We start from the raw sequence: 24814 nt of genomic DNA, 5'->3' as shown, positions 1-24814 counted from the left end.
GGTGAGACACTAAAGCAGCCGCCAGAAAACTGTCAGCATAGTCTGCTCTGTCCTGAGACAGAAAAAAATCAAAACGGGGTCTCATGGTGGGGAGGAGGGGATTCAAGCAGAACAATCCTTTTCCCAGGAGCGTCAGAGCCCTAGGAACAAGATGCCAGCAGCTCCAAGCAGACAGCAGGGGAGGTAGGGAATCCCTCAACCTGCTGGTAACATTTTACGTAGTATATTGGGGCAAAGGGAAGGCGCTCTCTAGAGAAACTCGGGCTGTAATCTTTCTGGTCCCCAGGACATCACTGTGCACAGTCTGCCCCTAAGATGGCCCTTCCAGGTACGGAAATCAGCCCTCCTTCAGCACCACAGAAAGCTGTTCACAGCGGAGGAGCAAAACACTGCTGTCCACTTGATGCTGAAAAAAGGGGAGAGTCTGAAGTAAGACTGCAAATTCTTAAGACTTCAAACCCCTCCATGTGGGTGATAGAAAGGAAGAATAAAATCGTCTCTGAGAATTTGCTGCTTCCTTCTTTTGGCTATGTTTTCTTCTGCCAGGAGACACTTAGATACTGTGCAGCGATCTTGCCAGTGCTTAGAGCAATTACACGCAAAAAGGAGTAATGGGCTGGGCACAGATGCTCACACTTGTAATCACAGGACTTTGGGAGGCCAAGGTAGGAGGATCATTTGAGGCCAGGAGTTTGAGACCAGCCTGGGCAACATAGTGAGACCCTGTCGCTACAAAGAATTAGCTGAGTGTAGTGTCGCATGCCTGAAGTCCCAGCTACTGGGGAGGCTGAGGCAGGAGGATCGTTTGAACCCAGGAGTTTGAGGCTACCGTGAGCTATGATTGCACCACTGCACTCTAATTCCTGTCTCTAAAAAACAGAAAAATCGGGGAGGGCAGGGTAATATACATCCTTTCTTGTCTTTTTTTTTTTTTTTTTTTTGAGGCCCAGCCTGGCTCTGCTGCCCATGCTAGGGTGCAGTGGCACAATCTCAGCTCACTGCCACCTCTGCCTCCTGGGTTCAAGCAGTTCTCCTGTCTCAGCCTCCTGAGTAGTGGGGAATTACAGGCACCTGCCTGTATTTGTATTTTTAGTAGAGATGGGATTTTACCATGTTAGTTGGCCTCCCAAAACGCTGGAATTACAGGCGTAAGCCACCTCACCCTGTCCCTTTGTCTTCCTGTGAGCCACTGCCCATGATCTCCTTGTGAACATACAGGAAGCAGACCCTTTTGTAGAAAACTAATTAAATGTATGACTGATTCACCAAACTACAGAGGATTTTTGTTCTTTTTAAGTTTGGGAGTTTTGCTATTTTGTAGCCCCTCCCCTGTATCACATCCCGTCAGGAGCCTGGGATAAGCTGTGTCTGACTGTCAGTTACTGATAAGCAGGACATACCACAAACCGATTTTTAGCGAATTGGCTTTTAGCAAATTGATCATTTGGCAAAGTGGTCATTAGGCAAATGGGTCATTTGGCGAAGAGGTCATTTAGTAAATCGGCTTTCAACAACTTGCCCCGTGAGATTTCTCTATAGTGAGCATTTTCTTGGGTTAAATGTACATTTCATTTCCATAATTAATATTCACTAGCAGCTAGATGGGAAACTTCCCAGGGAACCAGAAGCAGCCAGAACAGCCTCTTAATAATCAGGCAATTAAAAACCCTCTGGTTTAGTAACAGGAGCAGAGGTACAGAGGGCATCTGCTCTGCAAGACGCAGTGATCGGGCTCAGCGTTGCCACAGAGGCTCTCAAGGTTCTGTGTGTCACTAGTGTGACCACACAGCCATTTATCGGAAAAAGGAGTGAGTGGTCTTTGGGTCTTCCGTAGTTAATCGTCATACTTTGTGATAACCCATGACAACTCCTCCCCACATGCCACAGAAAGTCCAGCTCTCCGATAACCCAGCAGCCAGGGCCAGCTTCATGGGCATGTAATCTAGACAGTCCCACAGGGATGCAGAAGAGTCCCCATCATGGTTTAATAATCTGCCATCACCATCTTGAAATTCTTTGTTAACAGGGGTGGCCAGGCATGGTGGCTGATGCCTGTAATCCTAGCACTTTGGGATGCCAAGGCGGACAAATGGCTTGAGCCCAAGGAGTTTAAGACCAGCCTGGGCAATATAGCAAGACCCTGTCTCTACAGAAGAATACAAAAATTAGCCAAGTGTGTAGTCCCAGCTACTCAGGAAGCTTAGGTGGCAAAATCACCTAAGTCCAGGGAGGTCGAGGCTGCAGGAGCTGAGGTAGCACCATTGCACTCATCCTGGGTGACAGAGCAGGACCCTGTCTAAAAAACCAACTGCAAGGCTGGGCTCAGTGGCTCACACCTGTAATCCCAGAACTTTGGGAGGCCGAGCCACATGGATCATTGAGGTCAGGGCTTTGAGACCATCCTGGCCAACATGGTGAAACCCCATCTCTACTAAAAATACAAAAATTAGCTGGGCAAGGTGGTGCATGCCTGTAATCCCAGCTACTCGGGAGGCTGAGGCAGGAGAATCGCAAGAACCTGGGATGCAGAGGCTGGCGTGCAATGGGGTGAGCTGAGGTCATGCCATTGCACTCCAGCCTGGACGACAAGAGCGAAACTCCGTCTCCAAAAATAAAAACAACCGCAACAACAACAAAGGCCCGTGGCTGAAAACAACGGAAATGTGTTGTCTCACAAGCCTGGATGCTAGAAGTCCAAAATGGAGGTGTCAGCCAAGCACGCTCTTTGAAACCTGCTGGGGACAATCCTTCCTCGCCTCTTCTGGTTTCTGGTGGCTGCCAGCGATGCTTGGTGTTCCTCACAGACGACTCACTCCAATCCCTGCTCTCCCATCACATGACTGCCTTCTCCCTGTGTCCCTGTCTTCACCTGGCATTCTCCTATTTTATTTTTGAGATGGAGTTTCATTCTGTCACCCAGGCTGGAGTGTACTGGCATAATCTTGGCTCACTGCAAACTCTGCCTCCCTGGTTCAAGTGATTCTCCTGCCTCAGACTCCCCAGTAGCTGGGATTACAGGTACCTACCATCACCCACGGCTGCTTTGTGTATTTTTAGTAGAGACAGGGTTTCACCATGTTGACCAGGCTGGTCTCAAACCCCTGACCTCAAGTGATCCACTCACCTCAGCCTCCCAAAGCGCTGAGATTACAGGAATGAGTACCAGGCCCTCCTTGTCTTCTTTTATAAGGACACCAGTCATTTCATCTGCCCCCCTCCCTGCAGACCCCAATCCAGTATGACTCATCATTACTTGATTACATCTACAAAGCCCTGTTTCCAAATAAGGTCACATTCCTGGATACCGAGGATTAAGATTTCCAATTTATCTTTTAGGGGATACAATTTTTTTTTGACAGGGCCTCACCCTGTCACCCAGGCTGGAGTACAGTGGTATGATTATAGCTCACTGCAGCCTCAAACTCCTGGGCTCAAGGGATCCCCTGACCTCAGCCTCCCAGGTAGCTGAGACTACATCACCATGCTCAACTAATTCTTTTATTTTTTGTACAGATTAGGTCTCACTCTGATGCCCAGCCTGGTCTCCTGACCTCTAGAGATCCTCTTGCAAAGCACTGGGATTACAGGCATTATCCCAAACCTGGCCCTCTTCCTACATCTCAATCAATGTATCATTAGCCTGAGCTGCCCTTATTCCTTATTCTGCCCATCCCTACCAATCTCCTATTTTAATAGCTTCCATCTCGATATCATGGGGCCTGCTGAGCACTGCAAACAGCCTAAGGACAGTGGAAACTTTACTTAACCTTAAATTCTATTACAAAGTCCACACTGAACGTAATTTATATTTGAACTATAAAAATTTTCTGTAAGTTGAAACATGACCTATAAAGGTCTCTACACCCTGAAGCAATGTTCTAGAAAGAAATCAATCGGTCCTTTTCCACAGCAACCATTTACCGTAGGAGAGATAAAGGAAAACTTCAATGTACTGATTCAACTTCCATGCCCACAGCTTAATTTCTAAAAGGCAGCCATTCCATACCGTTAAAATGCCTTCAGTTGTTATTACTCCTATTAAAGAAAGCCTCAAAGCCACAAGTTGAATCTTTACCATAGTTCTGGCACGTACACACCCACTCTTGCAGCTGAAACCAGATGGTCCTAATGCTGCTCTCCAGAGCAACACCACCTGGAATTTTACCTTTTGTTTTAAGCATCAGTCCTAATCTTCACTTGAACCTGAACACACCGCACCTGTGAGATCCACGTGACATTAAAAATCCCTTCGGCGCCTTGATCCTTGAAGGTTCAGATCCAAGATAGATGACCTTTCTACCTCTACAGGGCCCGCACACCAAGACAAAGATTTCTTCTCAGCCGGGTGCAGCGGCTCATGTCTGTAATCCCAGCACTTTGGGAGGCTGATGCAGGTGGATCTCCTGAGGTCAAGAGTTCCAGACCAGCCTGACCAACATGGAGAAACCCCCATCTCTGCTAAAAATACAAAAATAGCTGGACGTGGCAGTGGGTGCCTATAATCCCAGCTCCTCGGGAGGATGAGGCAGGAGAATCACTTGAACCCAGGAGGCAGAGGTTTCGATGAGCCGAGATCATGCCATCACACTCCAGCCTGGGCCAAAAAAAGTGAAACTCGGTCTCAAAAAAAAAAAAAAAGATTTCTTCTCTGTGCATGGCTCAGTTCTCTGGTCTGCTAGGGTCCTTCCTCAATCTGCTTCCCATCTATGGCGTCAGGAAAGCCTGAACCAGCCTAGATTTCCTAATATTTTAGCGTAACATCATATAGTGTTACTTACTATGGCATTGACAGTATTCTGTCCCTTTGCTCCTTGCAGGAAAGAAAATTAATAGCTATTAAGTGAGTTAATAAAATAAGCCCAGGAATTATGCGTGTAACTAACCTGTTCCCATTGGTTGTCCTTGTCTCCTGCAGGCAGAGAGCTGATTAAAACAACAAAAGCAAGGCAGTGCCCCCAGCCCAGTTCTGAAGCCAACTTTGCTTAATCACCCAGACCCATCCCCGGTTAGGACTTGCTGTGGATTCTCAGGTGACTTCATCTCAGGATATAGGGACTGAGAGAGTGTATGCAACAACATCTCAGACTCAGAAACCCACAATTCTATCTAAAAACACAACGATAACCACATCCCACCCTCTTTATTTAAATGAAAGTGTTTGGGAAATAAAACACTCTTTTTTTTCTTTGTCAGATCTTGCGCTCATTTGGTTCTGGTGGGGAACAACAGATATGAGAGAACAATCGTACCAATTAGAATTAATTCCCCTCTCATTCTCATAGCTGAGCAGGGCTCAAGTGCCTCTCATCTGAAAGAGGTAATAAGATTTAATCTGTCTCCTCATCTACCTCCTGAAAGTATATTTAACAAATTAGCTCTCAGGACTCTTCCAAACGGAGTTTTATGAGGGATTTGCTAAGGTAAACGTTTTTAGACTTTGAATGCAGTTCAGATTTCGGGGACAGTACTGAAATTTGAACTGTGTTGCTAACTGCCCTGCCTTTCAACTCAAGACACAATAACTTTAAACTAATTATGGGTTTTTGTTGCTGTTCTTTTCCACTCTGGCCCACTTCCCTACCACCCCCACCCCCATCCCAACCCGCAGGAGCTAGCTCCTCCTCTTCCCTCGGATTCCTCTCGGTGCAAGATCAACACTCCTCCTGGAAGCCCCCTACCTCTCTGTGCTCGCCTTCGTGGCAGACATTGCTATTGTACTTTTATATTTATTTGTGTGATAATTTCTTCAATGTCTACTTCTCCCACGAGCCCCTGGGCCCCTGGAGGGCCTGGACCACACCTGGTTTTTCTCACAGTTACATCTCCCTTGCCAGGCACATCGTAGGCACTTAATAAGTATTTGGTGAACAAATGGCTTGTTGAGTGACTCTCCAAAGGCTGGGGGACAGGGGGAATGCTCCCTCCCGCCGGGCCCCAGAGGACTGGTGCTGATGGGGAGAGGCTAGAATAAGGCCTCCCGGACCGAATCGCGCGCCCCTTTGGCCGCTGCCCAAAAGACCTTCCTGCAGACGCAGTGTCTGCGAGAGTGATTACGTCGGCCGAAGGTCAGACCCGACGATCCCAGGGACCCTAGCCCTAACCGGCCCCGCCTACCGGGGCCCAAAACGGGACTCGGCCCCGTCCAAAGCTCCTCATCCTGGGGCCCGACCACGGCCCCGCTCCCCGCACTGCCCCGAGCCCTCCCCAGGTAACACCTCACGAACTTGAGCCACACCCTAGACCCCTCGCTCAGTCTCGGCCCCACCCCAACCCCCAGCTCCATCTCGGCCGCTGAGCCCGGCCCCGACACGCCTCCCAGGGCCTGGGCCCCACCCCACACCTGCCCCTTTCTAAGCTCCGCCTCCGAGGGGGGGCCTAGCAGCGCCTGGCCACGCCCCAGAGTTCGCCTCAGTGCATACCGCAGCCGGGACTCGGTCCCGCCTCCCGGACCCTGGGCCCCTTCGCATGTTGGCCCATCCCTAAGCTCCGCCTCCCACATCACGAGCAGCGCCTGGCCACGCCCCAGGGCCGGCCTCCCGACCGCTGCCCGCAGCCAAGACTCAGCCCGGCCCTAAGCTCCGCCTCCCAGAGTCCGAGCAGCGCACGGCCACGTACTAAGACCTAGTCTACGCCCCGCCCCTTCCCCGCCTCCTGAGCCTTTCTAGAACTAAGTCTGCCCTTGGCACCGTCCTAAGACCTGTCTACAGGGCTCTGCTCCGAGTCCCGCCTCCTGGATGCAATGATCATTTAGCCACGCCCTAATCCCCGCCTCCAGGACCTTCATCCTGGCCCCACTCAAGGCCCCGCCTCCAGGATGCCTCCAATTTGGACGCTTCCGAAGCCCCGCTTCCAGGATTCCCTTATCCTGGCCCAGCCTCAGGATCCGCCAAGCTGGTCTCTCCCGAGGACCCACCCTAACAACGTTTATCCCTGCCCGACTCCGGGCCCCGCCCCAGTCCCGCCCTCATGTCGTTCATCCTGGCCCCACCTTCTCCCCTTCCTCCTCACGCTCATCCTGGCCTCGCCCCAAGGGCCCGCCCCCACGACGCTCGTCGGGGCCCGACCCTGGGCCCCGCCCTCAGACGCTCATCCTGGCCCCGCCCCAGTCCCCGCCTCTCGGCCCCCTTGTACTGCCCCGGGCCCGCCTTCTCTCTTCCCAGGGCTTCCGCCGGGTCTCCAGGCGACTCTGCGGCCGCGCCCCGGTGATGGCGGCCGAGGAGAGCACGGGGACCGAACTCCTGCTACGGAGTTTCGAGCGCCGCTTCCTGGCCGCGCGCGCACTGCGTTCCTTTCCCTGGCAGGTGGGCGGCGGGGCGCGGGAAGAGGCCCGCGGGGTGCGCGGGAGTCCAGGGGCAGATGGGACGGGTCTCTGTGCTGAAGCCCCCGGCGCTCCCGCCACGTGAGTGCCCGGGCCCCCGCCGGTCAGGGCCGCGCGTCCTGGTCCGGGTCCCCGGGGCCTCGCCGGAGCCGCTCGCACCCCTCCCGCCCCGCGAGCTGGCGGCGGAGGCCGGAGAGTCTCTACGGCCTTGAGGGTGGCAGACTCGGGCTCGGGGTCGGGGACAGTTCACGATCTTTTTCACTTTTTAAAGCCAGTGTCGTTCTGGTCACTGGGACACAGCTGCCCTCGCCCATTCTAAAAAGTCAGTGCTCCCAGGACCGCGGGAAAGCACGTTCTCCTGAGTGCGGTGACCAGGTCACAGGCTCTCCCTCGTGCCTCAGCGTTCTCATCTGTATATCGAGCATTGCACAGAATCTGCCCAGGCGCTGAGGCTCTCACGCCTGTGATGGAAGAGACAGAGAAGGGGGTGGCCTCCCGTCGCCCTGGAGACCTGCCATTCTCACCACAGGTGCACGGCAGGCAGCAGCCTCTGTTCTGCCAACACAGGGGCTTAATGCACCCGGCCTCATTTGTAATTCACGTGCGGTGAGCTCACTGGGATGAGTCAGTTTGGATGTATATTCCTCCCTGGGTCGGCCCCATCTTATGGGGTGGTGCTTAATCATTTGTGTTATTCCATTGACCTAAAATATTTAGCACTCAGAGATCATTTCTGGTCTGGAGGAAAATGCGCGTTTCTAACCCAAATGGAAACCTTCATAACAACATCATAGGTCTCCACTCACTAATGACTATAATTGTTCACATGCCCACACTGAATGCTAACTTAGGCTCACACTCGATACCCATGGGTACTATTATTTATCACTCACATTTGGCCAGAGGGATTGTTTAGAGTTCAGTAGTTGAGTTCAGACCCAGGAGACACAGCCTGCCTGCTTCAAATCCCGACCCTGTGTGGCCTTGGGCAAGTGACTGCACCTCTCTGTGCTGTTGTTTTAGTAAAATAGGGGATATTATGATACCTACCCTCTTAGGGTTGTTATCAGGGTTGAGTTCAAAAGCCTGCAGACCAGTGCCTAGCTCGTGGTAACTGCATGTCAGTGTTAGTGTTTTTATTCCATCTCCAGATGTTTAATAAATGCCTTCCATGAGCCAGGCCCGAGAGATCAGCAGTACCCATGACAGAGGAGGCTCTGCTTGCATAGGAGAGCCAGAGAATCAACAAATAAATGACTAAACAAGAAAACACCAGATGAGAGTGGCTTTAAAGCCAATAAAAGGAGATGGTGAATGGAGCAACTGGGGAGAAGAGTCACCAAAGCAGAGAAATCAGGGAAGGCTTCCCCAAAGAGGCGACATTTGAACCGCGGCCTGAGTGGTAAAGAAGCCGGCCATGGGAAGGGCTTGGGGAGTAAGAGGATATGCAAAGGCCCTATGGTGGGAACAAGCCAGCTGTGGTTGAGGAACAGCAAGGGGGCCAATGTGGCTGCAGTGGAGTGAACAGGGATGGGCCAGCAGTGGGGAAGAACAGGTCCAAGAAGGGTACTGGGGCCAGGTCCTTGCTCTGTGTCACATACCGCTGAGAGAGTCTGCCGAACTCGGGAGCCTAAGCTCACTGCTGGGCTCCAGACCCCGGTATGAGGACAGCATAACCCAGGCTGCTATGGGCACATTCTCCATTTCCACTTTAACTCAGATGGCAAGCCCATCGAACCTTGGTGCCCTGGCTCCCCTGCTAATTCCTGACTGACCAGTGCAACCACAGAGCTGGCCTGTGACCCGGGTGGCAGCTAAGTAGCCAGGACTAATGGGACCAAGAGTCAGTCTTCTTGTGACTCAACCAGGTGCACCCTGCGACATCTGAAGGTCAGGCTTTCAGGTGCTGTGGCGTCCACTTCCAACTGGCTCTATGTCCCCAGGAAGAGATCACTTAGCGCTTCGCCAACACATTCTATTGTGTGTTTAATGTTCCTGTGAATACGCCCTTGAGATTTCTCTCTCTCTCCCCTCCACACAGAGCTTAGAAGCAAAATTAAGAGACTCATCAGATTCTGAGCTGCTGCGGGATATTTTGCAGAAGGTAAGAACCCCAGAGTTTCTGGGACTCATGACCCTGCCTCCTGACTCTCCCAGGAAGGCCTGCCAGAAGAACCACAGGTGTGCTTGTACCCTTTAAAAACACCCCTGTTCAAAGAACAGAACCATTGAGTCACCACTGCGGTGGGTGTCAGCACCTCCGACAGCTCCAGCTCTTTTGTTTCTAAGACTTGGACAAAGACATCAGAATATACAAAAATCTGCATGAGAGGAGGGAATCAAGGGAATGTTTTTTAAACCATCCACAGCAAAAACAGAGATGACAGTTGCAAAACAGTTTCTAGCGTTTAGGCTCAGAGACTTCTTTTTTTCATTCATGAGGCCTGTCCTGCCCACTCCTGTCTCTCTTCTAGACCTAGACGGGCCCTTGCTTTGCCCAGGGTAGGTTTTGGACTCAAGTGCATCAGCATGCAGGTGAGAGGCAGGATCGCCACCCAGCCGAGCCACAGGCACTGTGACCATCCCCTCCCTCTCCCTCCAGGCTCCTGTTTTGCCACCTGTCCTCATTCACGCTGCAGCAGTCCCTCTGCCCTCCCAGGTGCCAGGCCCTACGCCAGGCCACCTCGGACCCTGCACCGGCTGTTCCCACTATCTGGAACTCACTCATCCTGCACTTGGCTTCTCTTGGCTTTAGCTGGAGTGTCATCCTGAGAGTCCCCTCCCTGCTGTCGTGTCCCCAGGGACACACACTCCAAGAGAGCAGGTGCTGAGTGGGCCTTCCCACCTCTTCCATGGAGCCAGACAGTCGGTGACTGTCCTTACTGCAAACTGTGGTTCACGCTGGCTCCCCTGGGAGGGAGGTCATTCGGACCCATATGCCCCGTGTTCTTGCTCCGAATCAGCATTAGAAATGCTGCCATGGCCTGCGCTGCTACAGGGGAAACATTTTTAGGAAACGGCTTTTATCTTAAGACAAACTTTCAGATGCAAGAGGGACCGCCTGGGGCCGGAATGCTGTGTCCATCCAGCATTCAGGATTGCTGAGGGATGGGGTACCCTGGAGTTTGGCCTCTGCTGTGTTTGCTTGAAGCTCACAGGAGGCTGAAGATGGATCTCCCCAGCAACCAATTCTGTCCTTTGCCCTAGACCGTGAAGCATCCTCTGTGTGTGAAGCACCCGCCATCAGTCAAGTATGCCTGGTGCTTTCTCTCAGGGCTCATCAAAAAGGTCAGTTAACAGGCAGTGTCTGCCCAGTAACCAGTGTGGCCACCAAGCAGGGACCTGGCTGGCTCCCAGGAAGGGTTCCCTCCAGCACCCTGCGTGCTGGAGCCCTGGTCCTTCCCAGGGGCTGCTTTCCAAACCCTGGCATGGCAGGGGCCTCCCCAGGCAACTGACTGCATCTGGGTGTGACCGATGGGAGGCAGCACAGGGCAGGCAGAAGGGGAGGCCAGGGTCTCTCTCTCCCTCACTCTGCCTCCTGGGGTTTCCAGAGCAGCTGCTGAGGTAGGAGAATTGCTTGAACCCAGGAGAGGGAGGTTGCAGTGAGCTGAGATTGCACCACTGCACTCCAGCCTGGGTGCACAGCAAGACTCCGTCTCAACAACAACAAAAGTGTACCATGCTGCTGCCCGTGAAGCGCAGGACGGGGCCAGCCGTGGACAAGCAGCCTGCTGGCGGCCATGCCCTGCAGCGTGGGCCACCCTCCTCGTGACTCTGCCTGGGATCACTTAAAAGCACCTTTTAGCCGGGTGTGGTGGCTCACGCCTGTAACCCCAGCACTTTGGGAGGCCGAGGCAGGCAGATCACCTGAGGTCGGGAGTTCAAGACCAGCCTGACCGACATGGAGAAACCCTGTCTCTAGTAAAAACACAAAATTCGCCAGGCATGGTGGCTTATGCCTGTAATCCCAGCTACTCAGGAGGCTGAGGCAGGAGAATCACTTGAACCCGGGAGGCGGAGGGTGCAGTGAGCTGAGATCATACCATTGCACTCCAGCCTGGGCAACAAGAGCGAAACTCTGTTTCCAAAAAAAAAAAGCACCTTTTGTTTTCCTCCATCTGGAACCTTTGATCCAAACAGCTCTCTCCTCTGTCATTGTCACGTGGCGGCTCTCACTGAATCCTTGTCTCCAGCCCTAGATTACAGCTAACCCTGCCCTCTCAACACCTCTTACTGAAGGCCCGCCCATCCAGGTTTCCCTACCAACTGAACTATTTTTTACTTTTGGAGACAAGGTCTCTGTTCCCCAGGCTGTCCTTGAATTCCTAGGCTCAAGCAGTCCCCCCATGTCAGCCTCTAGAGTAGCTGGGACTGTCGGCCCACACTACCACACCCAGCAAAGTATTTTATATGCCAACTGGCCAGTGTTACGCCATTCCATCCCAAATCTCCCCTCCAAACTCGGTGAAAATCATCCGGCCATTTTTACAGATTAGAACGGAAGCCAACAAACTCTCACTCTGTCTGCCCCCAGCACGAGGCTGTCCACATGGAGCCTCTGGACGAGCTGTACGAGGCACTGGCGGAGATCCTGATGGCCAAGGAGTCCACCCAGGGCCACCGGAGCTATTTGCTGGTATGAGAAGGGCACCCTCCTCCCGGTCACAGGCCAGACGACACCCTTCCTGCACAGACAAGTGAAAACATGCGTAGGCTCAAATCCTGGCTCACCCATGCTACAGTCTTACACATGAGGTCCATTAAGCTCCTTCAGCCTCAGTTTCCCTGTCTGTAAATCTAGCATTTCAACAACAGCATCTGTCATGGGGATGTTGGGCATTTTTCCCATAGGTGCCACACACTACCTGCTTCACAAGGACCTTGTGCCACAGCCCCACAGGGTTGTGGGGTGTCCCCTCTCACTGTGTTGAGTCACAGGATCCGAGAAATAAAGAGAAAGGACACAGAAGGACTGGAAAAGAGCAGCTGGGCTTGGGGTGGGCCACGCCACCTAGGAGTGGAGACAGGCGAGGCCCTGAATGTCCAGAATTGTCTGTATTCATTAGGTACAAGGCAGGGGGAAGGGTCGTCAGTGAGGTCATCTATAGACTTAGTGATAGGGCATACATAATCACGTGAGTAGCAAGCAAGGGGGCCACCCCATTAGGTCACCTAGAGAGGTGGGCCATGCACAGTAGGGGGCTGTGCCATGCGCAGTAGTAGAGGGTCGTGTACAAAAAGGGGGTCCACCCCCATTAGCCCACCAAGGCAAGGAAGCGAGCTGTGTGCAACAATTGCCGTGCGCAACACTTCTTACCTGGGGGCGGGAGACGTCAAAGGACTCCTATAGAAGGATGCTGTAAACCAGTGCAGTGGGAGCTGACAGCGTGCCCTTCTCTGAGACATCTCATAGGAGGAGGATTTGAGCCAGCACAGTAGCAAGAAAAGCTGACAACGGACAGCCGCCATGGCGCGATTACACCAGAGGGGTTCTCCTCCCTCGGTTGTTTGCGGGATCTCAGGCCTGAGGCCTACTTTCCATAAGAACTAGATGCAAGGTACTGCCAACCCCTTTTCAGGGGGAATAACTCTCACTCCAAGCCGGCCATGCAGCGGGTACTGAGCGCTGCCGTCTAGGCTCTGATCTGCCATACAGCGTGTGCCCTTTCAGGCAGGGGCGCTACCGCCTGGGTCTTCGGTTCTTGTCCTGGCCTGGCTGTTTTCCCATGTACAGCTTCTGCTCTGTGACTGCTCTAGGCATTCCTCCTACTACAAACTACTATATGGTTATATAGAAGGATGATGTAAATCAGCACTAAATGTGTCAGTACAGCTCCGACTACAATCCGTTACATGATTATATAGAAAGATTATATGGAACTAAGAATGATTATATATATATATAAGCTAGGTATAGTAAGTACTTACATGTATAAGTAAGCAGTAAGTTATACTTCAAGCACTAATTGTGCCTGAGGTCTCCACAGCTCTCCTTTCTCAGTGCCCATTGGGGGGTTACCCACAGTGCCCAGTTCTCTAAGAACACTTGGCTGGGTGTGGTAGCGCACACCTGTAATCCCAGCACTTTGGGAGGCTGAGGCGAGCAGATCACGAGGTCAAGAGTTCAAGACCAGCCTGGCCAATATGGTCAAACCCCGTCTCTACTAAAAATAACAAAAATTAGCCAGGTGTGGTTGCGGGGCCTATAGTCCCAGGTACTCAGGAGGTGGAGGCTGCAGTGAACCCAGATCACGCCACTGCACTCCAGCCTGGGCAGCAGAGCGAATCTTCATCTCATTACAGGACAGCAGTTCCTTCTCACTCTCCTGGACAAACGCCGAGGCCTTCTAAACTGGTCTTCTGGCTTCTTGTCCCACAAAAATCCACACAGCACACAACAGCCAGAGGGACGTCTGTAATCCCAGCACCTTAGGAGGCTAAGGCAGGTGGATCACCTGAGGTCAGGAGTTCGAGACCAGCCTGGCCAACATGGTAAAATGCCATCTCCACTAAAAATACAAAAATTAGCTGGACATGGCGGCAGGCAGCTATAATCCCAGCTACTCCAGAAGCTGAGGCAGGAGAATTGCTTGAACCCGGAAGGGAGAAGTTGCAATGAGCTGAGATCGCACCACGGCACTTCAGCCTGGGTGACATAGCAAGACTCCATCTCAAAAAAAAGAAAAAGATATAAAACACAGATACAGACAACCACACAAAGGAAATACATAGCATACTGAAGCACTGCAAGGCGGCCACGACCCCATAGCCACACCTGGCTACTGAACTGGGCTCCACCACAATTCCTTCATCTCGGGAATGTTCGACGAATGGAATCCTGTGGTGTGTGGCCCCTTTCACACCACGTGATGCCCTTGAGACCCATGCAAGCTGTTGGCGTTCTCGTTGCCGAGCAGTGACTGGTCCCACCATGGTCTATTTGGCCATGTGGTGGATGGCTATTTGTCTTCCAAGCCGCTTGTCTTCTGATCGCTGGACTAATTCTCTCACCCTCTCTCGGCACAGCCCTCCGGAGGCTCAGTCACGCTCTCCGAGAGCACGGCTATCATCTCCCATGGCACCACGGGTCTGGTCACATGGGACGCCGCCCTCTACCTTGCAGAATGGGCCATCAAGAACCCGGCAGCCTTCACTCACAGGTGACCTCGGGGCACAGGACGGGACACCAAGGCAGGCTTGCCCTGGTGCAGTCGCAGACACGGTCCCCTTTCCTCCCACCAGGACTGTCCTAGAGCTTGGCAGTGGCGCCGGCCTCACAGGCCTGGCCATCTGCAAGATGTGCCATCCTCGGGCTTACATCTTCAGCGACTGTCACAGCCAGGTCCTCGAGCAGCTCCGAGGGAATATCCTTCTCAATGGCCTCTCGTTAGAGGCAGACATCACTGCCAACTCAGACAGCCCCAGGGTGACAGTGGCACAGCTGGACTGGGATGTCGCAACAGTCCCTCAGCTCTCTGCCTTCCAGCCAGACGTGGTCATCGCAGCAGGTAATGCCCAGCCCCAGGCACCCTACACAGGCGGTGTCCTCGCAGCTCCACCCAGCTCCAGGCTCTGGGAAGAGGGAACAGGGGACATTGTAGGGCATGGACATAAGGGGGCTTCCAGAAGCATCACTCTGGGCCTCCAGGGTGACATCAGAGGACAGGGGTGCCTCTTAAGGTGACCTTAAAGCCACAGCCCTGGGCCAGGCGGGATGGCTTACACCTGTAATCCCAGCACTTTGGGAGGCTGAGGGGGGTGGAACACCTGAGGTTAAGAGTTCAAGACCAAGACCAGCCTGGCCAACATGGTAAAACCCTGTCTCTACTAAAAAATACAAAAATTGGCCAGCCAAGGGGTAGGCACCTGTAATCCCACCTAGTTGGGAGGCTGAGGCAGGAGAATTGCTTGAACCCAGGAAGTGGAAGTTGCAGTGAGCCAAGATCAAGCCATTGCACTCTAGCCTAGGTGACAGAGCAGGACTCCGTATCAAAAACAAACAAAACAAAAAGCCACAGCCTTCCTGTTGGAGACAGGCATACTCCCCTTACAGTCATTACCACATGGCTCCATCCCTGTGGCCCTGGCTGGCTCTGTCCCACAGCCATGCCCTGTGTCCTTCAGAGGCCACACCGGAGGAAAATAACCACTTCTGAGACAAGGTCAGGGCCCTTGAGAGAAGGTGGTGTTTGGCTGAGCCACCGAAAACCCCTCGCCCTGCCAGCGTACTCAGTCCCCTTTCTGGTCAAGCAGGGCTCTGCCTGTGGTCTTGGGTCCCAGCCCTGAAAACCACAGGCCCAGCAGTGGGCAGGGACACAGGCCCACCCCTGAAAGCCAGCAAACAAGAGCAGATGCCTGAAACACGAAGTCCATGGCAGAGTCAGGCTTTGCGTCATTCAAAGCCCTCTAGATAGGCTGAGAACCAGAGCTGGTTTGGTAAGGAACACCAGGAGTCTGGAGATTTTCTTCTTTTGCTTCGATCTTTTGCAGCTTTCTCTCCCAAGGGTTCTCCTTTTTCATCCAAGCAATTTCTTTTCCATCTAATGGCACAAATGGTCAAATGGCATCTCACGGTTTCCTATGACCGCTGACTCTTTGGCCTCACCCTGCTGCCGTGGTCAGCATGACCTGGAACTTTCCACCAGTCCTTTTCAGTAACCTGAAGCTTTTGCCATAGACGTGCTGTATTGCCCAGAGGCCATCGTGTCGCTGGTCGGGGTCCTACAGAGGTTGGCTGCCTGCTGCGAGCACCACCGGGCACCTGAGGTCTACGTGGCCTTCACCGTCCGAAATCCAGAGACATGCCAGCTGTTCACCACCGAGCTAGGTGAGCCCCCGCGCCTGCCTGGGCCTGCAGGGCCATGAGCTGTCCCTGGAGGACTCCAGTGGAAGAACTGGGCACTGAGGAATAGCTAGGATGCCCCACACCCCATGTCATGCAGGGAACTCGAGCGGAGGCCAGTGAGCAGGGAGGGCTTGGGGGATGGGTGGCTTGGGGCAGGAGGAAGGCAGCTCAGCACAGGGAGGGAGGGTCTGAGCCCAGCAGCCCTCCTGTGTGCTTCCAGAGCAGGCTTCCAGAAGCCCTTGGGCCTCGGTTTCCTCCTCTATCACATGGAGGTGGCGGGAGAGGCAGTCGGGGTCAGGGCTGGACAAGGCTGTGGCCGGCAGGACCCCAGAACACAGGCTGTGCAGGTGGATCCACCATGCCACTGTTCTGAGCACACCCCATTGGTGGAAGACGGGCAGGGTGACTGTAGAGAAGGGGAACCAGTCCTGTCGTGGGCAGGCCCCTGTCCTCAGACCTGACATGTCAGCGACAGCACCTGAGAGGGTGTGCTGTCCCTGTCTCATCTCACCTGCAGAAACACTAGGGCACACGGAGGCCAAGTGACCCCCGAGCTCCTCCAGACTGCAGCCAGGCCACCTGGCTCTCACACCTCCACACGACACCCATACCCCCCAGTGCCACCAGCCTTTGGCTCAGCCCTCCTCAGCAGAGCCCCTCCCGGCGGCCGAGTGCACAGATGCACCCGCAGCAGCCTCTGCCTGCACACAGAAACACAGACGACGCAGTCCCCACATCAGGCAACCGATTAACTACAGAGCCAGTGAACAAGTCGACACACGAGGCCACACTGGGCTCCACGACAGGGTTCTGCACAGCCTCGCACAGGAGGCCAGCCAGGCTCGGGGTGCAGGATGTCATCCTAGCACTTTAGGAGGCTGAGGCGGGAGGACTACTTGAACCCAGGAGTTCAAGACCAGCCTGGCCAACATAGTGGGACCCATCTCCACAAAACATATATACACTAGCTGGGCATGGTGGTGCATGCCTATAGCCCCAGCTACTTGGGAGGCTGAGGTGGGAAGATGGCTTGAGCCAGGAGGTGGAGGCTGAAGTGGGCCATGATATCACCACTGCACTCCAGCCTGTGCAACAAATCAAGACCCTATCTCAAAAATGGCGGAGGGAGGGGGGGCGGGGAAGGAAGTCTTTTCTTAGATACTTATATGAAAAAATACCTGCCATTTTTTTTTAAGTGAAAAACCAGTTCCAAATAGCACATATAAGCACCCCACACACTTTTTTTTTTTTTTTTTTGAGAAAGCCTGGCTCTGTCTTGCCTAGGCTGGAGTGCAGTGGTGCCATCTGGGCCCACTGCAACCTCCCACCTCCCAGGTTCAAGCCATCCTCCCAGATCAGGCTCCCAAGTAGCTGGAACTACAGGCGTGTGCCACAACGCTTAGCTAATTTTTGTGTTTTCTGTAGAGTCAGGGTTTTGCCAGGTTGGCCAGGCTGGTCTCCAACTCCAGACCTCAAGTGATCTGCCCACCGCAGCTTCCCAAAGTGCTAGGATTACAGGCATGAGCCACTGCACCCAGCCCCATTTTTGTTTAACAAATAATAATAAACAGCCACACATGGTGGTGAGTACCTGTATTCCCAACTACTCAGAAGGCCGAGGCAGGAGGATGGCTGAAGCCCAGGAGTTTGTGGCCACGAGCAATACAGCAAGACCGCATCTCAAAAAAACATTTATTACAATAACCGTCTCCACCTTAGTATAACTCTAGGGGAAAATCTAGAATACGGAGCACACTTGTCCAACCTGCAGCCCAACACAAATCTATAAACTTCCTCAGAACAGTATAAGGGTTCTTTTGTGATTTTTTTTTTTTTTTTTTAATTTTAGCTCATCAGCTATTGCTAGTGTTAGTGTATTTTATATGTGGCCCAAGGCAATTCTTCCAGTGTGGCCCAGGGAAGCCAAATGATTGGCCATCCCTGATACACACCAGTTAACAGGTGCCATACTTGGACGGCAGGACTGTAGAGACTTCTGCACGTTTATGTCTACTATATCATTTTTATAAATATGCATTTTCCATTTGTAACAAAAAACTATGATTGAAAACCATCCCAGGTCCAATGTCACATGCCTGTAATCCCAACACTGTAAGAGGCTGAGATTTTGGGAGGCTGAGGTGGGCAGATCACTTGGGGTCAAGAGTTCGAGACCATCCTGGCCAACATGGTGAAACTCTGTCTCCACTAAAAATACAAAAATTAGCTGGGCGTGGCGATGCACACCTGTAATCCCAGCTACTCGGGAAGCTGAAGCAGGAGAATCACTTGAACCCAGGAGGTGGAGGTTGCAGTGAGCCAATATTGTACCACTGCACTCCAGCCTGGGCAACAAAGTGAAACTCTGTCTCGAAAAACAAAACGAGACTGAGGCAGGAGGATCACTTGAGGCCATGCTTTCAGGACCCCATCGAGTTTGGCATTGTGGCATGCACCTGTCGTCCCAGCTACTTGGGAGGTGGGAGGATTGCTTGAGCCCAGGAGTTGAGGCTGTGCTGAGCAATGACTGTGCCACTGCATTCCAGCCTAGGCGACAGAACAATTTCATACCTCAGAAAAAAAAAATCATTCTGGCTAATGGCTCTTCAGACATCTGTGCTTATGAGAACACCAACCCCTCCTAAGCTTTGTGGGGTTTTTTTTTGTTTGTTTTTTGAGACAGAGTTTTGCTCTATCCAGGCTGGAGTACAATGGTACAATCTCAGCTCACTGCAACCTCTACCCCCTGGGTTCAAACGATTCTCCTGCTTCATTCCCCCAAGTAGCTGGGATTACACATACCCACCATCATGCCTGCATAATTTTTGTACTTTTAGTAGAGATGGGGTTTCACCATGTTGGCCAGGCTGATCTCAATCTCCTGTCCTCAGGTGATCTGCCCACCTTGGCCTACCAAACTGCCGGGATTATAGGCCTGAGCCACCGCGCCCGACTGCTTTCTAAGCTTTGTGAAGAGCAGGTAGTTGAGCAGCCAGCTAGATGCAGTTCAGATCTCTGCTTCTGTCCAGCTGTGCCAAGTGCCAGGGAGGACATGGGCAGAGTGGCACAGCATCTGCTGCCAGCCACTTCTACGCAAAACCAGATACCTGGTCCCACCCTGGAAGCCAATTCTAGGTAGCTGGGTGGGCCTGGGAACCAGTGAACCAAGTAAACCGACTTGGACACCATTCCCCCACCCCTCGCCAGGCCTGTCCTCGCAGCCCCACACAATAAACTCATGTCCTGGTCCCAAACACTGCCATACTGAAACACGTGCTCTGTTTGCAGGCCGGGCGGGGATCAGATGGGAAGTGGAACCTTGTCACGACCAGAAACTGTTTCCCTACGAAGAGCACTTGGAGATGGCAATTCTGAAACTCACACTGTAGGCCTCACGCACGCTTTCCAGCATGATTCTGGGAATCCAGTCGCTATTGGGGGAAGAATTTATATATGGGGAAGTGGATAAAACTTTCATTGGACTGGAATGTCTGAAGAATATTAAATTCCAAATCGGAAACCACAGACTGCTTTCTAGTAAGATATCGGCTGTCTAAGTGTGTGTGTGCCCCCTTTCTGCCAGCAGTTCTAGTTCTTAAGAAAATCACGACAGGCCAGGCATAGTGGCTCAAGCCTGTAATCCCAGCACTTTGGGAGGCCAAGGCAGGTGGATCATGAGGTCAAGAGTTCAAGACCAGCCTGACCAACACTGTAAAAATCCCATCTCTACTAAAAATACAAAAAAAAAAAAAAAAAAAAATAGCTGTGTGTGGTGGTGCATGCCTGCAATCCCAGCTACTCAGGATGCTGAGGCAGAAGAATTGCTTGAATCTGGGAGGCAGAGGTTGTTGCAGTGAGCCGAGATCATGCCACTGCACTCCAGCCTGGATGACAGAGCAACACTCCCTCTCAAAAGAAAGAAAATCACTGTAAATCAGACATGAAAATTCTGGCTCCAAGAAAAGCATTTTCTTTGTGCAAATAAAGACATGTGTATCAAGTATGATGTCCCCCAGTGTGGACACTCAGTTCCTCACAAAGCCACGCGTGCAGTAGCTGCCGTCTGTGGGCTTACCGTGCAGCGGGTGCTTGTTTTCAGCACAGGAATCAAGATGTTAGGCAGATAGGCAACATCTGGAGACCAAACGCAGGACGAGGAGTACTGCAGAGGTCACGGAGAAGTCACAGGACAGTAACACGCTAGCAGCTAGCAGGAGCGTGGGACATGAAGAACACAAGAGAGGAAGTGTTTCCGAGCCTCCAAAAATCAGGGCCAACCACAGCTTCCAGGGCCACGGAACCCCTTCATTCACCAAACTTCTGTCATTTCGGCTTCTGACCACTGGGAGGCGCTGCTCGAAAGGGTTTGCCCCGAGACTGGGAAGCAGCTGCAGGGAGGACAGCAGGGGTCGTGGAGTTTTAGCCTCTGGCCCAAGGGTCATGTGTCTGTAACCAAAGGGAGCACGGTCTGCACCCAGCTCTCATCCCATCGGAGCTGCGCCGACTCCTGCAAGTTCTTCCGGAACAGGTTTAGCTTGCCCGCAGGATCAGGAAAGTTTGAGAAAAGCATCTGCAGAAAAAAAGAGCAGAACTTACCTCATCGCCTGTCCCCACCCCATCCCACATCACCGCCTGGCTGACCCCAGGTCTCTGACCCAGCAACACTCCCGCCCAAGTCCCTAATTCCCTCACCCTGACTCGAGGCCCTTTACGCCAGCAGTACTCTGTCTACAACTTAACATCCTGCTTTCTGGAAACTTCCCCGCATGTCCCACTTTCCCACACTCAGTGTCCTGGAGCACCTCCCAGCCTTTACATTCTGTGCCTTCCCCTTCGAGCACCCTCCTTTCGGCCTTTGGCCAACACAGTCCCACCCATCTGTGAGTAAGGAGGGGGTGTCGGTATTCTTTTCAGCCTTGCTAAACTGCCTGAATCAAGGATCACAAACTACAGCCTGTAGGCCAGATGCAGCCCACACCTGTGTTTGTAAAGAAAGTTTTATTGGAACAAAGCCATACCCCTTCATCTACAGATGGTCCATGGCTGCTTTCACACCACAACAGAGTCCCATGGTTCTGACAGAGACTGAGGACCCCAGCCTAAAAGACTTCCAACCTTTACAGAAAAAGCCTGCCACTCATTCTGTTGTCAAAAATGATGGTGTATTACTTTTTGCAATAAGAAACAAGTATCCTTTGCAGAATCTCACCCATCTTTCAAGGCTGGTCCCAGAAGCTCCCTTCACCCACCCACCTCCCTGATCCTGATCACTTCCTAAACTGCAACCCAGCCCACCCAACTCCGGCATCATTTGTGGAGGATCAGCTCTTGTAAACACAGAGGGCAGACAGGGGTGTGTCCTAACCCTGCCAAGCCTACTGTACTGAAACAGGACAGCACGGCAGGCGGGCCTCTATGACCTCTGCTCCCTCCCTGGCTTTTCTTCCCCACATGGTCCCACCCTGGCTTCGGGAAACAGGGATCAGGAAGCATGGCTTCGTGCCAGTCTCCAGAACTCTGCCCACCCAGGCATGGTGGCAGACGCGGCTACCTGCAGCTGAGCTGCCAGTTCCTCCGAGTCCTCGAAGACCAGGCCATTTTCGTCGTGTTTCACCAGCTCATGTAAACTGCAGAGAGAACCAAGGGGGCCTGAGAGCCGCCTGGAGAAGACACCAGACCCTGGGGTGCCCACCTGGGCTCCTACCGCACCCCACGCCCAGCTCAGACTAGGGGCTGGAACGGGGAGTTGGTTTCCTGGAGCTGATTCTGAGATCTGGCATCTGAAGGGTATAAAGGCCTGGGAGGGTGCACATCAAAATGTGCACCGATTTGAGGAGGGGGCCTTAAGAGAGGGTTTGCACCTTCTGTGCTATACACTCTTCAAGGACTTCAGAATTATTTTTGCATTTTTTTCTTAACTCTATGTTCATAAAAAGGCAACCCCTGGGGATGTGCTCAGCACATAAAAGATGACTTTTCTTGGGCACTAGGTTTGATCCCGACATTCCCTGAGCTCAGCTCACACGAGGGGCTCACATCCCTTAATCCCGTCCAGGGACCGGCTCCTGGGCAGGGCCAAGGGCTCAGCTTGCACTGGGCTACTGCTTCTAGAATCCAACGCCACTCTTCCCTAATGCCCATCTGTGCTGAGTGGAGGGAGGCCACAGCATCATACTTAACTGAGTGAGCTTGGCCAAAAGGGACATGGGGAGAGAGAGAGAGAAAAAGGAAACCATGTCAGCTTGCAGGCAATTCCAGCCAATTCTACTCTAGGAGCAAAAGCCCTAAGTGGACGTCTAGTCTTGAAGATGCTTTTCTTCATATTAGGTTGGTGCAAAAGTAATTGCCTTTTTTTTTTTTTTTTTTGGTGAGATGAAGTCTCGCTCTGTCACCAGGCTGGAGTCCAGTGGTGTAATTTCAGCTCACTGCAACCTCTGCCTCCCAGGTTCAAGCAATTCCCCTGCCTTAACCCCCTGAGTAGCTGGTACTACAGGAGCGCACCACCATACTCAGCTAATTTTTTGTATTTTAGTAGAGATGGGGTTTCACCGTGTTGGCCAGGATGGTCTTGATCTCCTGACCTCGTCCTCAGCCTCCCAAAGTGCTGGGATTACAGGCATGAGCCACTGCACCTGGACAGTGATTGCCGTTTTTTTTTTAATTTTTTGAGATGGAGTCTTGCTCTGTCTCCAGGCTGGGGTGCATTAGCACAATCTCAGCTCACTGCAACCTCTGCCTCCCAGGGTCAAGCAATTCTCCTGCCTCAGCCTCCTGAGTAGCTGGAACTACAGGTGCACACCACCACGCCTGGCCACTAATTGCCTTTTTTTTTTTTTTTTTTTTTGAGATGGAGTTTCGCTCTTTACCCAGGCTGGAGTGCAATGGCGTGATCTTAGCTCACCCCAACTTCCGCCTCCTGGGTTCAAGCAATTCTCCTGCCTCAGCCTCCCGAGTAGCTGGGACTACAGGCGCGCGCCACCATGCTCAGCTAATTTTTTTTTGTATGTTTAGTAGAGACGGGGTTTCACCATGTTGCTGACCAGGATGGTCTCGATCTCTTGACCTCGTGATCCACCCGCCTTGGCCTCCCAAAGTGCTGGGATTATAGGCAAGAGCCACCGCGCCTGGCCAGTGATTGCCATTTTTAATGGCAAAAACCTCGATTACTTTTGCACCAACCTAAATATAACATGAGGTCTAAATGGAAGTCAATTATTTCAGTGAGGCTCAGCCCAACCCCAGTAACCGAAAGGCCTCCTGCTCATGACCTCCCATCTGTGCCGGATTGACCGAGGGGCAGTGCCTCACTGTGGGCAGCTCACTCTGCACTGGTGCCCCTGAGCAGTGAATCTGCCGAAGCTATCCCGAGAGACTCCGTGCTCCTACCACTTGAAGTTCACCGCACACACCGGCAGACAGCACCCGAACATGTCCACCACCTTCATGGGCAGGTCCAGGCCACTGGAGGACGTGTGCAGACAGACACCCAGGTCCGCCGAGCCTGCTAGGCAAGAGGGGTGCGGTCAGAGCGCTGGCATCTGCCCTGGGAACACAAATCCTCCCAGCACAGTGAGGTGATACCCCCCGAGGGGAGCGAAAATCAGATAAGGCCCCCGACAGCCCCAAACACAAGTGGCTTAAGCTGGCCAAGCAGCCGCACAACCTGGCTGGGACATCTGAAAACATAAGCTGACTCACTTTTTCTACATAATCACAATTTGTGGTTTTTGGTAGTTTTTTTTTGGGGTTTTTTTTTTTTTTTTTTTTTTGAGACAAGAGTCTCGCTGTGCCACCCAGGCTGGAGTACAATGGCGCAATCTCAGCTCACTGCAACCTCCACCTTCCGAGTTCAAGTGATTCTCCTGCCTCAGCCTCCCGAGTAACTGGGATTACTGGGGCCTGCCACCACACCCGGCTAATTTTTGTATTTTTAGTAGAGGCAGGGTTTCACCAAGTTGGCCAAGCTGGTCTCCAACTCCTGACCTCAGGTGATCCGCCCACCTCAGCCTCCCCAGGTGCTGGGATTCCAGGCATGAGCCACCACGCCCGGCCACACCATTTATGTTAAAAGGACTCCTGGCAGTTATTGCTTAATAGATACAGAGTTTCTGCTGGGGTGATGGGAAGGTTCTGGACCTGGATGGTGGTGATGGCCGCACAACACTGCAAACGTAATGAATGCCACTGAGCTGTACACTTAAAAATGGTTAAAACAACACATGTTGTTATATTTTTTACCATAATAATAATAGGCAAGGACCAGGGGCTCACACCTAATCCTAGAACTTTGGGAGGCTGAGGCAGGCAGATCACTTGAGGTCAGGAGTTCAAGACTAGCCTGGCCAACATCGTGAAACCCCATCTCTACTAAAAAAAAATACGAAATTTGCTGAGGCTCATGTCAGGCACCTGTAATCCCGGCTACTCAGGAAGGTGAGGCTGGAGAATAGCTTGAACCCAGGAAGGCGGAGGTTGTACTGTGCCAAGATCGTGCCATTGCACTCCAGCCTGGGCAACAAGACCAAAACTCCCATCTCAAAATGATATAATTCACAGCACATCCACCATGAACCAGCTGTCACTATGAAAACAAAGCCAAATAGCTTGATGTTTCTAAAGACTAGCTGGGGCCAGGCACGGTGGCTCACGCC

General features: G+C 52.5%; 2 protein-coding genes across 15 annotated transcripts in view; one reads left to right on the top strand and one right to left on the bottom strand.

Annotated features, from left to right (window-relative positions):
• ALG1 (ALG1 chitobiosyldiphosphodolichol beta-mannosyltransferase) overlaps positions 1–24814 on the bottom strand; it is a 148855-nt gene that overhangs the window by 113336 nt on the left and 10705 nt on the right. For 10 of the 14 annotated variants that reach the window (XR_013524570.1, XR_013524573.1, XR_013524567.1 and 7 more), the window contains exons 11-13: positions 23550–23664; positions 21715–21790; positions 20239–20733 (exon numbers count right to left, since the gene is read on the bottom strand). Coding sequence is in view for 4 of the 14 variants with exons in the window: in XM_078344607.1 (XP_078200733.1) it covers positions 20602–20733; positions 21715–21790; positions 23550–23664 (323 nt within the window). In the remaining 10 variants the exon portion in view is untranslated. Of the gene's footprint in view, positions 1–20113; positions 20734–21714; positions 21791–23549; positions 23665–24814 lie in introns of those variants that run through there. The other 4 variants (XM_078344607.1, XM_002755867.6, XM_078344609.1 and 1 more) reach the window with 1 other exon arrangement.
• On the top strand, positions 7179–19688 carry EEF2KMT (eukaryotic elongation factor 2 lysine methyltransferase). Its single transcript, XM_002755868.6, has 8 exons — positions 7179–7301; positions 9360–9422; positions 10526–10606; positions 11853–11954; positions 14345–14478; positions 14561–14826; positions 15996–16145; positions 19452–19688. Exons 1-8 carry the CDS (start codon positions 7206–7208, stop codon positions 19550–19552), a joined length of 993 nt encoding a protein of 330 aa, XP_002755914.2. The 5' UTR covers positions 7179–7205; the 3' UTR covers positions 19553–19688.

Source organism: Callithrix jacchus, chromosome 12 (assembly GCF_049354715.1).
Source record: "Callithrix jacchus isolate 240 chromosome 12, calJac240_pri, whole genome shotgun sequence".
Classification (NCBI taxonomy): Eukaryota; Metazoa; Chordata; class Mammalia; order Primates; family Cebidae; genus Callithrix; species Callithrix jacchus.
This window is presented reverse-complemented; position numbering and strand designations above follow the sequence as displayed.

What these genes read in the sequence shown, in the direction of transcription:
- EEF2KMT (XM_002755868.6), top strand. Translation starts at nt 7,206, where the DNA reads ATGGCGGCCGAGGAGAGCACGGGGACCGAACTCCTGCTACGGAGTTTC. An exon ending in TGCGGGATATTTTGCAGAAG is followed by an intron (nt 9,423 to 10,525) that starts GTAAGAACCCCA and finishes CCTTTGCCCTAG; the next exon opens with ACCGTGAAGCATCCTCTGTG. An exon ending in CCGGCAGCCTTCACTCACAG is followed by an intron (nt 14,479 to 14,560) that starts GTGACCTCGGGG and finishes TCCTCCCACCAG; the next exon opens with GACTGTCCTAGAGCTTGGCA.